We start from the raw sequence: 16,645 nt of genomic DNA, 5'->3' as shown, positions 1-16,645 counted from the left end.
ATGATTTGTGTAAAGTGAAAAAGTCAGCTTTACTGTAATCATATACAATAATAGTACTTGGTTTAATAGTAAACTTAGAACTCTTAATATGAAGTTGACAGGTTAAATAGGGATGATGATAATCTTCAGGTAATAAAGGAAATATACACTTAGAGACATTTAAACCTCCTTCAACGTTAGAAAGAACTCAATCCAAAGTTTTTCCATTACTATTTCTCACTCTATTAAATGATTGTAAATTAAGTAATGACAAGAAGTTGGCCAACGAAACACAAATCAGACTACCTTGCAACAAGTCATAATCAGAATCGGTAATTTTTGGAATATTGAAATCACCGAAAATTAAAAAGTTATTGTACTGAAACTTGATGTTAATATATATACACTGAAACTTGATGTTAATTATTACATCGACAAAATGTAAAATGATATTCTGCACGCAACAAAATGAGGAAAAAAGTTCGTGTGGACCCGTGGGAAAATGTGCCTACTTTTAGAGAGCTAGGACCCTCCTAAAACCTGGAAAAACTAAATTGCAACAGGGATTATTTCGAAGATAGAAACTGTAAAGTTTCGGCCTGTAAGTAGTGTTGTAAAAGAAGTCACACATACGCCATCCAAATATGTATATTTCACCAATGTGTAATGGTGAGCAAGAGATTCCTCACAGAACATGAGTCCCAGACATATTCCCAACAGATTTTCCAGGCATGCTCGGACTTAAAGGTGGGTTTAAAGTAACCAAAAGTAAAACTTGACAATATGAACATGAATACGTTGGCAAGAGGTCGAATGTATCAGAGACAGAGAGAAAGTTGGAAAAAACAGATGGTCATAAACACTTTCGTTAAATGCTTTATCACATACAGAAGGGAGACTAGAGAAGAAAGTTAAATGTAAAGTCTTATGATAATGTTACTAGTCTGGGTGAGTGAAAGAATAATAACTGAAGAAGAAACAATTAAGTATAGCATAGGGAAAATAAAAATGAAATTAAAAGTATATAAGTTAATGAAGAGAATAACAATAACAAAATATAATAAATAATAAATATGGGGAATCATTAATTTTTTTAAAAGAAAATAATGACCCCAATAGAATATAATAAGTACTGAAAATTAATTGTAAATGCTTTTAATTAAGTTTTTATTTTCCTTTATATCTATATTTACACACACGCACACACACACCCACACACATATATATATATATATATATATATATAAACAAAAGTAAAAACGTAATTGGCAAAAATTGTAGAAAAGTATGGGAAACGTACTGAGTTTAGTGGTAAGCTGTTAAAACGATAGAGTTACTTTGCTGATGGGATGTATGTATGTCTTTCCATCTGATTGTGAGGGACATGGAAGAGTCTGGGGGACGACTTGAGAATATTTACACGGAAGGTGTTAAGGTTTTGGTTCGCTTTGTGTTTCGGGGACAGGTAAATGAAAAATTAGAGCACTTCAAGAGTATCGACGATTACTGGATACGAATGGAAAAAGGAATTTGAGTTTCGCCAATGTAAACCACTGAACAGTGGATGCACTTAACGGTGATATGAAGTGTAAGACTTGCTACTACAGGAATGGTGAAAGACCTATAATCGAAGTAAAATGAATATTAAAAAGTCAAATACGTACAGATTATATGGCAGTTGTATCTCTAAATTTCTGTCATTTCTTCCGTAAAGGTATGAAACCTCTTCAGGGATTAATTCTCATATTGAGCGTCTGTAAGTTAGAAAATTTTCAGTAAAAAGTTTGGGGCGAGGCCGATAAATATTTTCTTTTTCAGATGAACTGGTGAGTATGGAGTAGGCAAAATTAATTAGCTTATGTATGGAATAAAGGTTAGAATGGTATCGGATAAAGAGGTTCAGAGTAGGTATTTTCTTACATGCTTTTCGTTTACATTATAAGAAATTATTTTCATTATCTTTTATTTTCATCCTTCAATTCATTTTTCTTTAAAAAAATTGATATCTCAAAGATAGTATTTATGATATAGTAAATTTTTGTGAGTTTTTATTAGTAAGAGTTAAGTACTATTACAAGAAAAAAGTACAGTGCTATTCAGAAAAAAATGTAAGACATTAACTTTAGTAAAAATAAGAATGTAAATGACAATTTAGTAGCTATTTTGTAAGTGCAGTGTGTACTTGCAATAAAGATTCGGTAAAACCAGTGAAAGGATTTTTTCCTGCAATAGAAGAAATTATTTCTAAATTACTGTTGCCCTTCACATTTATTATTTATTCTTCTTCTATTTACTTTATTAATTCATATACATTTTAATTTGTTTTTCTCCTATAGTAAATATCGAGATTATTTCTTTCTCTATTTATTACTTTTTTTTTTTTGCTTTGTTACTTTCCTAACTAAATTCAATCTTCCGTTAATTTTATATTTGTCTACCTCTTTCTACTCTATCTACTTTTATCCTGTAACACTAACACTCGACACTGCCTTCCAAAATGGCGTCCATTTTTACACATCACAGCAAGTTTTCTGCTTATTAAGGTTTCCTTTCTTTTTCTTTTTTCCTATTTCTTACCATGTTTGTGTGTGGAATCGATTAACAATAAGAAATTATCTTTTCCAACGTTGGTTATTATGAGTTCGCGTTTTTCTGATAAAATAATTTCTTACAGACATTGCATTAATCTCATTTTTGTATTATTGTTATAATATATATTTACTTTTGAACAATGTGCATTCACGTCCAAAGTGATTGTTGCATATCTATAAATTTGTTGTTGTAGGAATATGATTTGATAACGATTTCGCCCGGTACCTTTTGTAATGTTAGTATGTGTTTAATCGGCAAAGACATGTGTGTGGTAAATTTCATGTCAAAAGCGCAACAAATATGATAAATATAACGAAAAAATCCTTTCTTGTCCATTTAGCAACATTTTCTTTTACTTATTCTAATTGTCGTATTTATAATTCGTCTCCTATGAAATTTACCACAAACATACATTTCCCGAATATTCACATAGTAACAGTATTAAAAGTACTCTACAAAATCATTATCAAATTATATTCCCACAACAAGACAGTTATAGATATGCGACAATCATTTTGGACATGACTGAACAAAAAAGTACATACAGCTAAAGTCAAACGATTATTATTTTTAACAGACATAGATAATTCTTCGGCTGAAGAAAAGAGAGATCATCTTTAGGTAATTTTATTTGGCATTGTTTTCTTCGTCAGAAATCTTGATTTATTCAAATTTCTTTGAAAGTTCGGTTTTATTATGCTTTTGTCATAGCATCATTCTCTTCTGGAATAGGTTATCTATTTTCCTCCAATCACTGAATTTTGTGGATTAAACATGTTATAATATTTCTGGTTTCTTTGTTTAGTTTTATGAATAAAGAGATGCAACATATGAAAGTTAAATTTTAAACCATGTCTCATACGGGAATGAGAGCGAGGAGCTTAATGTTTCGTGGTAAATCAAATCGAAAGAGCATGTTTTAAATTTTCATATTTCGTAATATTTTGAGAAAATTTTTATATTTGTAATAATTCTTCATGTTCTGTAGGTGTCGCATATCTAAACTGAATCTCTAACTTTGTTGAAGTCAATGACCTTGCACTTCTTCAAGATCAAGCGCACTTCTCCACTCCAAACTGAAGTGTTTTTCTTCTTTATGAGATCAACAGTAAAGGACCAAAGATGTCCCCCAGGTATACCTATTTGATGGAGCACACTCTCCTAGCAAATGAGAGTCAAGCAGTATCTCCAGTGTTAACACCGGAGCTTTTAAAGGCAAATATTTATCCCCCTTTTGGAGTGAGAAGGTGATGCAACGAATCGAACGGTACAACTATATAACAACAGCCAGCAGAGTCCAACTCATGATATGCGAACGCCTTGGAATCGATGAAGGGGCTAGCTACAATTCCCACACTGTCTACCTCAGATTAGAGCTACTCGCTGCACTGCCGGAACCAGTGAATTCTGCAATCTTCGCATGTCAGAGTGGGATTAATCTCTGATTTCCCAGTAGGATGTCTCTTGATATTTGTCTTACTTTACTTTATTATGAGAAAGGAAGATAACTCCAGCGTAGGTTTACTTGTACCATAATATATTTAATTCAAACATAATGAACTATCTCCCACGAGGAACTGAAGTGTGTGACGCTAGCACAAAATTAGGGACACTAACAGGTAACAATTGAACATCTCCAGGATTTTATTCATTTGTTCTTTTCTTATTGTACGTTGCTTTAACCTTTAAGATATAACACACACACACACACACACACACACATATATATATATATATATATATATATATATATATATATATATATATATATAGATAGATAGATAGATAGATAGATAGATATAGATATAGATATATATATAAACATCGTGTATTTTAATTACAAGCTTTAATTATTGAAATAATGTGTTTTAAATAGTTTAGTTAATTTTTGATGTATATTTAAGGTGATATTTACATATATAGTGAATCTTTTAGAAAGTATGTTGTTTTTTCCTTCTAATTTTTAATTTTCAAACTTTCTTACATTTTCCTCATACTTTGCCATCCTGTAATTATGGACGATGAAGTTTCATGGACATAAACGACGTTACTAAAACATTTAGACTTGAAAACATCTGGACTAAAACATCTTTCAATCCAATTATAAGCAAGGTAGCGAACATTGAAATAGTACTTAATATTTCACTCTGATTGGAAAAATAAAATAATTAAGGTCAGTGAAGTCTAATATTGAGACATTTCGAAAATGGATAACACTTAAAATAAATAAATAAATAAATAAATAAAATGATTACGTATTGATAGAGATTTAAAGGTGCCAACTATTGTCAAATTGTTAAGTGTATTGAAAAAAGAACAGTATTGAGAGAAAAACCTCGGATTATGCTAATTTTCTTTTGCTTGTTGAATATAATAGTTTTCCCGTACAGTAATAATTTGTCCGTTTTACATTATTATTATTATTATTATTATTATTATTATTATTATTATTATTATTATTATTATTATTATTATTATTATTATTATGATTATGATTATTATTATTATCTGGTGTTCTGAAACTTAAATACAAATGAAGCTGGTAATACCATTTCATAATTGGATGATACGAAATACGAAAGGTGCAGTAGTATGGATTGGGAAGTTACATATTTACTGTCGGTCCGTTCCAGAGAGCTCCTTGAAGAGGCCCATACACTGACCAATGAGCGGGATGTTAATGTTTTTGATTTCTTTCTTTTTTTTAAATTCCTTTTCTCTTTTTCTTTTTGGATTATTGAGATCTACTTGCAATCAAAAAGCGGCAGTTGTGTAGGTAGTTTTAAATGCATGGAATTATGTATAGTCATATCAAGAACTACAACACCCTTTCTAACAGGCTGTATTCTCAAAACCTCTCTTTTTCCGTTTCTTACCTGTACATTGTCAGCACGTGCTAAATCTGAAGTAAAATTATTAACCAATTTTTGATTACTTAAGTTTGAAGTTACCTTACTTATTTACTTACTTACTTATAAATACAGTGTCCTGCGGTAAGAACATATCTGTCATTTACAATTCCTCCACCACACATAACAAAACCTTTACGTCGAATTGCTACCAGCCAAGGGAATTCTGCCGCAATAGCTTCTCTCCCACCTTTCACCTTTTGTCTCGCCACAAGACCACAAGCTTTGTAAAATGTTAAAATTATATATATAACATATAGGTATAGATTATATATATATATATATATTAAAAAGTTACATGAAATCAAGTATTAAGACATTTAAACACTACATTATTGAAACATTTACATTATTTTAATTTAAAATATATGACGTGACATTTAATGGCAGAAATAATAGCTATTAATGTTACCGTTTCCACTTGCAAAGTACCTCGAGAAATATAAGTGTTTCCTTTATTGATTCAAAGTATTCAGGAGAATCAAAAGACATTGCAGATATAAATATTATAAGATAAAATATATATATACGTACATATATATACGATAAATTCTCTGAATGACAGTTTATGACCTAATGAGTAAACAAGGTGACTGATTAAATAGTGGACTGAGTAGTATAGTGATTAGCGCACAGGTAGAGTAAGGGTTGATTCGGAACACTGTTGTGCATTTCTCCCACTCTTAGATTACCATTAAATTTTTGAAGATTGGTTTATATTCTGCTAAGAGACTTCATAATCGGGTTCTGAATTTTGTGATTATGTAGCACATGCATTATGTTATATACAACAAAATTCAAAGTATAGAATAACTGAGGCTCAGTTTCAATTCATATCAACTAAAAGGTTTATAAAATTTCTGAATGTAAAAGTGTATCGCTTGATTGTCATTTTCGTACAATGATAAAGGGAAAAAATAACTATGATAATTTATAAATTAGATGAAGAGAATTTACATCGCAACATGCCTATAAATATTATGGATAGCCATACTAAACTTTAATTCTAATTCCTAGATAATTCTGCATTTTACAAGCTCTATCTTGTATTTTATCGATTATTCGTAAACTATAATTAAGAAATTTTAATGCTAAATAAATATTAATTTATTCGCTAAAGCAAAAGAAAGAAAAATTAGAAGTAAATTAATAAAAGAAAATAATTAAATAAATAAATAAGTAAAGGAAATCTATACTTTCTAAATTGTACCACAAAGAAAGCAAACAGGGGTAATTTACTGTTAACAGCAAATTTCGTATACACCAAACAATGTAGTGCTCTAGTCCTTAAAAAGTGGATGCCAGAGGGCCAAAAAGAACATTATGAGGAACATGTACAAGGAATGGAAGTGTCAAGTGTATTAAAAATTATAAAACATCATAGCTTTGCTTCTTCTCAATTATTTAAAGTGAAAAGTAAATAAATATCCTTACTGCGTTAAAAGTAGACCGAAGAGTCTATTTACGAAATCAAATGTAATGATCTGAAGAACAAGGAATCAGTTTAATCAATGAACGAATACCAATTATGAGTACATATCCTGAATCAGTGTTGAGTTTAGACGATTTTGTTTTAATAAAAATATGTTACAAACTTCCTGTACTGTTATTCTTTTGATTACTAATTACGTTAATATGTTGGGTATAATTATATTTCTTTTATTCTTTTCTCTGATCAAAGGAAACTAAAGGAGGGGAATTTCCTCAAATCATGCATATTTTTTTACAGTCCATTGCTATGTTGAATTCTGTCGTCTCTACATGAATTTCACTACAATTCGAAATTCATTTACCGACTTTGAAAAACATTAAAAAACATTGTGGATGATAAAGATGCGTATAGCTGACCACGCTGACCACGTGTATTTCTTTAAGCACCCATATTATCACAGCTGTACGTTCAAAATTTTAGCGTAATAAAGATCTCAAGTGTGTAAGAAAAAAAAATCTAAATGAGATAGCAGGAATTTTCAGAGTCGTCAGGTCCCTTTAAACAAAGGTGCACATGTATGTTTTTCTCAGTTTCCAGGTGGTTCATCATAGTGCCTTTATATGATACATAAATTGGTAAAATTTTCATATAGCTCTCGACGAAGACAGAATACAAAAAGTACTACAAACAACATATATTATTTGATCTGGAAACTTTTTTGCTTCAAGTACTGTGAAATAATATATGGCTACTTTTAATCTAGAAAATGTTAATGTCAAAACTATTATTAAACGATAAGTCTAACGATAAGCATAATTTTTATTGAAACATAACTTAAGTCTTTCTAAAACGAATTTTTTGTAAATATTAGCATTTTGCAACATATGGATGTTAAGATAAAATATAAAAATACTTAGAACTTGAAATTGGATATTTTATTATTTTAGCGTGATTATTATTATTATTATTATTATTATTATTATTATTATTATTATTATTATTATTAAGTAGTAAGATCCATAAACTCCCGAATGATGTTGTGCTCCTTGTTGATGGTAGTTGTTATATTGAAAAATACAGTATATTTAACCTATTAGTTAGAATTTCTAATTCTCAGATATTTCATACCTGACTGCATTGAAACAACAACAAAAACGCACTTTACATATTTTAATATGGATATATGTAAAGTTATGAATGCCTTCCTATGAATTCCAACGTAGAATTTAAACAATCTCAAAGAATTCGATGAATAAGGCATAGAAAAGCACAATCTTTGAGCAAAGTACAATAGAATATTGATTTGTAAAAGTTGCGCCAACTAACTAAACATTTGGTTTCGAGAGACACAGATTATACTGTGTCTATTGAAGCCGAACGTTGTTAGTTAGCAAAACTGTTATAAATCTATACTTTAATTAAAAACTTCATACTTTGCTCACAGATTGTGTGTTTGTAGGTTGAATTGCGAAGACAAAGCTAAAATGAACCAGATAGATGAATAATGTTTAACAGGATACTTATAGTCTTAGAAGTGACCAGGTACATGGCATCAAATAAAATCAAATATAATAGAGTCTAAACGTGATCTTATCAAAAGCAGATATTAAATATAAATGAAACACTGCGAAGTATCGAGTGAAGGGCTTGGATAGACAATTCGAAAATTATATACTAAAAATATATTATTTTATTATGTAGTACAAAAGGTAAAAATGATAAAAATAATTTAACCTAAAAATATATTTCTTAATCAATTCTTCATTTGTAAGCTATTTCTTGAAAACGCTGGAGGAAACATTAACGATTTCGACGCAGTATGTATATAAATTTCTTTAAAAAAAAAAAAAAAAAAAATCATGGATAAAGTGCCAATAAAAAGTTTTAATTTAGATGTTCTTAGCTAATAACATTTAACATTATTTGAAGTCATAAACTCTAAGAAATATAATTACTATATTCGATCGGAAACCAACCTACTTCTTCCTGAAATCCTATGTATCCTAAAATACCTTATTTTTAAAACACACTTTTAAGTTTAATTTTATCTCATCTGTTTAAAATCAGAAAGTTTCGTTATGTAGAAAATAAAGTTGTTTTAGAAAGATCTTTTGGTGTTTTGTATCCTTATGCAACATGCAGATTATGACTGACAGGATTTGTTGTTTACGCCAGCTTCGAATGACGAGCGAATCTTGAATTCAGTGTAGTTCGTGAGTGAAAAGACCAGCATGCAAAATTAACCATCACAGTAAAGATAAATCCCTACCACACTATCCTATTTCCAAAAAAGCTGCAAATATAGTTTCGAAAACGAAACTTTTGATCTATGTTTCCCGTAAGTAATTTATCACTCACTCCTTCACATGATGCAGGACAAGGCGCATTGAAAAACTGACAATTTGTGCAGTTTTCATAACTTCTCTTAGAATTTGTGCACGTGCGTTCTTGTGATCTTTTCAGCGTTCCTTTAAAATTATTTTCTTGAGGATTGACACTAACTTATTTTTGTAAATACAGCAACAAGATTTGTTGTGATTTGTCGTTAATGCTCTTCATCATGTTGCTATATATATATACTATGTCTCTCTACGCTCTATTGATAGCTGTTAGCAATGGTAAGCGCATATTTACAGACTGAGTATTGGTTTAATACAAAGGTTTGTCCCATTTCTGGAGTTAGTTGGCATAGAAGCGCAAAAATGAAGTGTTTGCTAATTCACATTTAAAGTTGCTGCTGTGTGACACAGAGAACTTCCATGAGTAAGAAGGATTTGTTTGTGTTGTTTACATTTTGTCAGCATGAAAAATGACAGAAAACAAGAACGACTTTCAACATATCATACCCTTTTCATTATCGGAAAGGCAACATTGCGTCGCAGACGACAAAGAAAAAACATTCGTATAGTGTAAGGTGTGGGTGCCGCTGACGATTCCCTGTGCTGTGAATGTTTCAGAAAGTTTCGTAAAAATAATTCTAATGTTAGTGCTGCACCAAGTTCGGGACGACCGGCCGAGGCTGATAGTAACGAAATTTGTCTCTAATTGAATAATGATCTGCATAAAACAACTCAAGTGATTGGAAAACTTCATGCAACATGCCAGTTAATAGTGTCAAGATGATTACGTCAACTTGGAATGGATAGCAAGGCCGATATATGAGTGTCACATGATTCAACAGAGTAATATTTGATAAACTGAATGTCTTGTTCCCTATTGAATCGGAACGAAATTGACTCATTTTTAAAGCGAATGGTTACAGCTAATGAAAAACGGATTGTTATTACAATATTATGTACAAGAGATCACGGTGTCAGCGCGAAGATGCCTAATCAATCGGTACAAAAGTCAATTTATTTCCGAAAAAGATTATGCCATGCATTTGATAGAACTGGAAAAAAAAAAGTTTATTATGAGCTGTTACGTAAAAACTAAACTATTAAATCGGGGCACTATTGTTCACAAATCAGTGAATTAAAGTGAAAAATCACTTGAACTAGCAAAAAGAAAAGTTGCTATGTTTCATCACGACAATGCAGGACCACACGTATCTTTTCTCACCAAAATCAAACTGTTATAACTTGACTGGGATGTTCTAGTCCAAATACCGTTGTCCCTCAATCTTACGCCTGCCGACTACCATTTAATCAATTGCTTTAAAACGGCTTAAATGGTAAACTTTATTTTCCTTTCAAGAGCTGAAAAATCAATTGGATAAATTATTTTGCTAGAAACCTCAGAGCTTTTGTGAGCGCGGGACTATGCAGCTACCGTAAAAATGGGGTAAAATCGTTAAACAGAACGGCACATACTTCTTGAGTAAGCATGTTTAAGAAAGCAATAGTTTCTTCAAGTTTTGTCACAAAACGGACGAACTTATCCATTAAACCAATAATTATCTAAGAGCTCTAATTTTGATATAAAAGTAAGTTCTCAATCAATTTTTCCTTCCAGTTTGTGGGAAACACATGGTCTTAATTAGCTCCTAAAATTATGTAGAATTTATGTATAGATTGTAATTCTTCGGATTGTATCTTGGCAGACTATTTTATGTCTATAACATCACAAAATAATATTTCTCTCCGACCGATGAGATTAAAGGGAGTTGGAGATCTTACTCCTAAAGTCACGCTATTCCAAATAAGCCTGGATGAAACAATGTTACCTATTTATTTAGCCCTACACTATAATTATTATTAACGTTTAAAGTGTACGTATGAATTTGACTTAAGAAAAATTCTATATCCCGTTTCAATAGTGTTTTGGAAGAATTATAAAGGGTACATGTGTAGAAAAGTAAAAATAGAAGAATTTCTTTTCCTTTCATTCTACTTTTTCATCCTCGTATCTAATGAGACATTTAGAGAAAGTGCTAAATTATATTAACTTTATAATATTCGACCTATTTCTAGTAACTAATTCCTTCCCCATATCACCTGCTAGACTCAATCTTTGATCAACCTAATGTATATACGTTAGCGTATGCACGTTTGGCGCAGACCTGGGTTCTATTTGTTGTGCGAGAATATGTGGTTGGGATTCCATGTTAAGCTGTAGGTCCCCGTCTCATATAGCCTCAGTGTGGAACAGGATGCTAATTCTAATTTGACAAGTCGACCAAGTGATGTACATATATATATATATACTTTAGTAATAATCAGATAGTAGGAACAATGGAGTCACCAAGAGGATATGTAGACATTATTTTGCAAAACCGATATAAAAATATATTAATAGTGGGCATAAAGAAAAATAAACGATATAAATTTTTGCTGATGCTTGATAAGGCAGATACAGGAAGCATTAGAATCTTTGACGACGAATTTAACGCCTTTCAGTTATCGATGGGATATGTAATATTAAATGTAATATGTATCGATGGGATAACATATGTAATATTAAATATGGGAAAATAAAAAAATAGCGAGATAGAAGTAAACAAGCTGGAACAGGTCAGTGTTATAAAAAGAAGCAGTATGATAAAAGAAATGTTGGCTAAAGCAAAAATAAATACATAAAGTAATATAAAAAATAAATAAAATAACATTCATGTATAACATTTACGTAGTCTACAGGAAAGACTATAAGCTTTTGAGACTGACCACCTCATCTTCGGAACGTGGATGGGACTAAACGAGGAAAAGGATGTTACTGATAGATGTAGTGTCTATATTTAATTTTTTTGGTATGTTGTGTTTCATGACTCTTAAGCAAGCACTCTTCTATTTGACTTTTATGTCTGTTCCAATTAGCGGCTAATGAGGAAATATTGATTTCAAAGTACGGAACTTCTAAACAAGCGAAAACTACTTAAACATCATTGATCAAAAAAGACACTTTCCAAAGATGCAAGTTAACAGAACGTAGGAAACTTTCTATAAAGATATACAGCTTGAAAACTTAAATATCCATTTTTAAGAGGTGTTTGTTAGCAGTGCAACGAATTTTACAAATTAAGTTGAGATATTTAAAATTCATTTCAAGAACATTAGACTTAAATTTGAATTTTCTGAAAGATAATGCTTAAAAATCGTTTTAATACTCTATTATTTACAGCAAATAATCGGTCTAACTCTTCACTTTCATACTGATGACGACTATTGTGAAGAATTATGATGTCATAGATAATTCACGTTTTATCAAAGCAAATTTGATTATTTTTGATTTCCGCGTTCTTTTGCAGCATGACGGATATATAGGTAGAATGTTGACCAAGAGCTCAAAGTGGGTTTACAAACACACAATCCTCGTTGTGACTTGAATACGGGTTGTTCATATCGAAGTCGAGATTGCTTGCAACATAGGGGTGTTCATAAAAAAAAAAAAAAAAAGATATTCAATAATATTTATTCAATTTCTTAATTTCTTCTTGAAATATAAGCTGTTGACAGTAATTAAGGAGCTCATTGGGAACAAGGTTTTCTTTAATATTTAAATTTAAAAAGAAAATTAGAATTACCAGTTCTATGAGGCAAGATCAAACCATAACAGAAAATATGAATAAAGTGTTTACTCTCTAATTGAAGATTACTGGTTGTGATTAGTTTTATCAGACTCATCCTGTTTTCCGTGGAATATGTCACATGAGTTTTTAAAAGAATGTTCAGATCATTCTTGTACATCTTTTCAGAATAAATAATTATCTAAGAGTGATAGTACAAAAGTAAATTTGAGTAAAAAACTTAGTTTAAAAATATACGAACCGACTTCAAAGAAAAGCACTAAAAAGCAGAAAATAACTCCTTGCTATTGTCTATAAAACATTTTTGAACTCATATCGAGCCAAAAAAAAAAAAAAAAAAATACTGCCTCATATTATTACCATCGAAATAATTGTATATTATTATTGACAAATTTTATATTTTATATTACATTGGCAACCTTATATAGAAAAGAAATAAGTATAGAACAAAAACTGGTTTCTGAATCCTTCTGTAGGAACATTCAGAAAATAAGAGAGCTTCCCATTCGAATCTTTGAATCGGAATTAGTACAGAAAATCTATTAAAAGCAATCTGAACGAGGAAATTGTGATAGAAAGGTTGAATATTAGGAGTTAGGATAAAGCTGCAGAAATTCTAATATTAGGGAATAATGTAAAAAAAAAAAAAAAAATGTACTAAAGATAAGCAAGTGAGACTCAGGAAGTTAGAAGGATCGTGAGTGGTGGCTTCGCTATTAGAGTATTTCGATTCATCAAGGAAGGAATAAAATCCTTAGCTTAAGAATTAAATTTTTCATTAAGATCAACAATGAGAGAACATTAGTAGTACAGTAGAAGCAGATCTATAAATGTAAAAATAATGGAGGTAATTGTCTCTAATTTCTCCAGATGCATAAAGAGTAAAAATAATGAAATGAAATCTTTGAGTTTTACGTCCCACGATTATGCCGGTTAGGCTAAAGGAGACGGTGATGATGAATAATGAATGAAATGGTGGAATGAAGAAAGTGGAAGGAAACGGGAGAACCCCGAGAAAACCCCCACACAATGTGATTATCCACTACAAAGTTCACTTGGCGGGGCCTGGGACCCCAAGCACCAGAGGTGAACGCTTTATCACTGAGCCACCACAGCCCCAAAGAGTAAAATTATTTGAAGGATGTATTCTATTACTATTTACTTTTTTATTGTTATTGTCAACGTTAACATTACCTGGATTTATACTTTTAATTTACCGCTAATACCGAAATGTAATAATAATAATAATAATAATAATAATAATAATAATAATAATAATAATAATAATAATAATACATCCTCACAGTACTCTAACAGAAACATATACTGAAGGGTTTGTAACGACGAACTATGAGAAGGGAGCATATGATATATCTTACAATTACTGGATGTGCGAAAACGATTCTATAAATTAGGCCTCTTATTCTTCTGTTGGACTGTATGGTTCAGAGATTTGGATATTACAGAAGTTAGAGAAAAATATATTTAGAGATATTCGAAATGTGATGTTGGAGGAAGATGGTGAAGTTAAAATGGACAGAAAGACTAACAAACGATGATGTTTTGAAACGGATAGGAAAGAAAAGGACTTTCTAGTCACCATCCTTTGTAGAAAGGCCAATTAGATGGACACATCTTGCTAAGAAATTGTCTTCTTCATACCACCATAGAAGGAAGATGGAAGGAAAGCGAGGAATATGAAGAAGAAGAACACAAGTGTTCGATTATTTGAAAAATAGAAGAAAATATTCAGACTTAAAAGAGGAAGCTAAAAATTGAGAAACATGGAAGAAACATTTCCAGGCACAAACTGAAAATTAAGAAGTAAAGGCAAAAACTCTCATTAGTGTCAGGAACTACCAAAAGACAGAATACTTAATAATAATAATTCGTCTACTAAACGTTTCATAAGAAACCCTGAAACGCTATCACTTATTGACCTATTCAAGGTTTAAAAAATGTTCCGTAAAAAGGCTCTCGTTTTTAAGAAATAGTAATCTGAATTTGATTCTTAAAAACGACTACGATTGGGCTAATCTACCTTTGTAGCGAACCTTCCTCTGCTTAAAGTATTAGAAAATAGAGTTGAATTGTTTTTAAATTAGGCGCATGAAGGCTGAGATCTATAAATTAAGCAGTGTGCACACAAAACTGAAGATTTTGTTTACAGTTGCAGTGTCAAGGGTAAAGACTTACGATGCAAGTAGTAATATCGATTTCCCCTTTCAATTTAGTTTACAAAACAAAATTAATGAATTGGAATTTGAGACACACAGTTTTTCAAAATGTTATCTTTCAATATGATAGCAGATTTTCAGTTTATGACATTAAGAAGAATAATTCTTGACTTTTTAATTTTAAACTTCTTTACATAAAAGGACTCAATAAAACTTAAGTTACGAAACTTAATATATGTTACTGTTTGAAACTCGTATCGTAACATTTGTTATCCGTTTTATAAGAGAAATTAAATTATGCATTTAAGTATCGTACGTAACCAATTTTCTTGAGATTGTTGTCAATAGTATTTATACTTCATGTCAGGGAGAGAAATATTAGATACAAATCTTTTGAACCATCACGACATTACATATAGAATATTGATAAGTCATTTTGAGGTACATAATTATAGATAGATTTGTATACATAAAACACTGTTTAAGCTCTTTCGCTAAGACTTCATCAGATACGGAAGAGAAGATTGTGAAGAAAATCTACATTTAGAAGCTAAGAAGAAGGAAATGACTTAGGAAAGTTAGATTTAGGGTCATATTGGCACTGAATTAACTCGATAATGTTGCTAATTCAAGTGAAGTAATTTATGGAAGAAAGATAAAAGGTATGGGAATGGTTGGTTGGTTTCAGAGGACGGTAGAAAAAGGATCAAAATTAGTGAGGGAGAAAATGTGTAAATAAAAGAGAAGTAAGGGAAACATGAGAACATGGCATGAAACGCATATTGAAAGAACTATCAAAATAAAAATGTAGCAATAATTCTAAAAGTAAAATTTTAACTAGAGGTAGTACTAAAATAAATATTTACTAGTTTGAGACAGTTAATTATATAACTAACTACTACGAATAATACTGAAAATGGTTAAATACTTACTACAAGAAAGAAGATCGGTAGCTTCAATCTGTAAATGAAGACATTTTCTTTTTAATTTCCATAGAAGTCAAATCGATTGTATTAAGAACCATTGTTACGTAATAATAATATGTAATGTTATTAAGTCAAGGCATAGATAAGAAAATATCATATTATTAAGCCTTATATATATAGTAGGTAACATCAATGTATTAATAATTAGTGCCGCATTGGGGGAGACCTATCATATGTCGAAAGTAAAGACACTTTTCAGCGTATTCTTTTTTGACGAATTTTTAAAAGTATAATGCTAATAAAATATGAAGTACTCGTAAAACTTGTTCCTTGATAAATAATTAAGATAAAATACAAACAAAAATAGCACCACAAAAGGGAAGAAGGAAAGAAAAGAAGGAAGAATTGGCTTAGCAAATTTCCATCATTTGTACATTCTTGAGTAGACATTACGGAACGTGTACGTAGCAGAAAATACTCTTTTTGCGGAACAAGTATTCTCCACTCCATTCATCGTCAATGACAATAATACAGGTATAACAATTTTCGTCTTACAACTATTACAGCCTCATTTCTCTGACACGACTTTTACAGAACTTCACTGGGCTGTATGACCAGTCAGTCTAGAAATACATGTTTGATTTTAGCCTACACAATAAATGTAATAT

At 30.7% G+C, this 16,645-nt stretch overlaps 1 protein-coding gene across 1 annotated transcript in view; it reads right to left on the bottom strand.

The window, feature by feature from the left end:
* Positions 1–16,005, bottom strand: part of LOC145684786 (trypsin-1-like) — a 52,516-nt gene extending 36,511 nt beyond the window's left edge. The window contains exons 1-2 of the mRNA XM_081757155.1: positions 15,984–16,005; positions 5,544–5,703 (exon numbers count right to left, since the gene is read on the bottom strand). Of these exons, the coding sequence (XP_081613281.1) occupies positions 5,544–5,605 (62 nt within the window). The 5' untranslated portion in view covers positions 5,606–5,703; positions 15,984–16,005. The remainder of the gene's footprint in view (positions 1–5,543; positions 5,704–15,983) is intronic.
* Positions 16,006–16,645: the final 640 nt, after the last annotated feature.

This window comes from Thermobia domestica, chromosome 5 (assembly GCF_964235325.1).
Source record: "Thermobia domestica chromosome 5, izTheDome1.hap1.1, whole genome shotgun sequence".
Lineage (NCBI taxonomy): Eukaryota > Metazoa > Arthropoda > Insecta > Zygentoma > Lepismatidae > Thermobia > Thermobia domestica.
The sequence above is the reverse complement of the archived record's forward strand: the minus strand, read 5'-3'. Positions and strand labels throughout refer to the sequence as shown.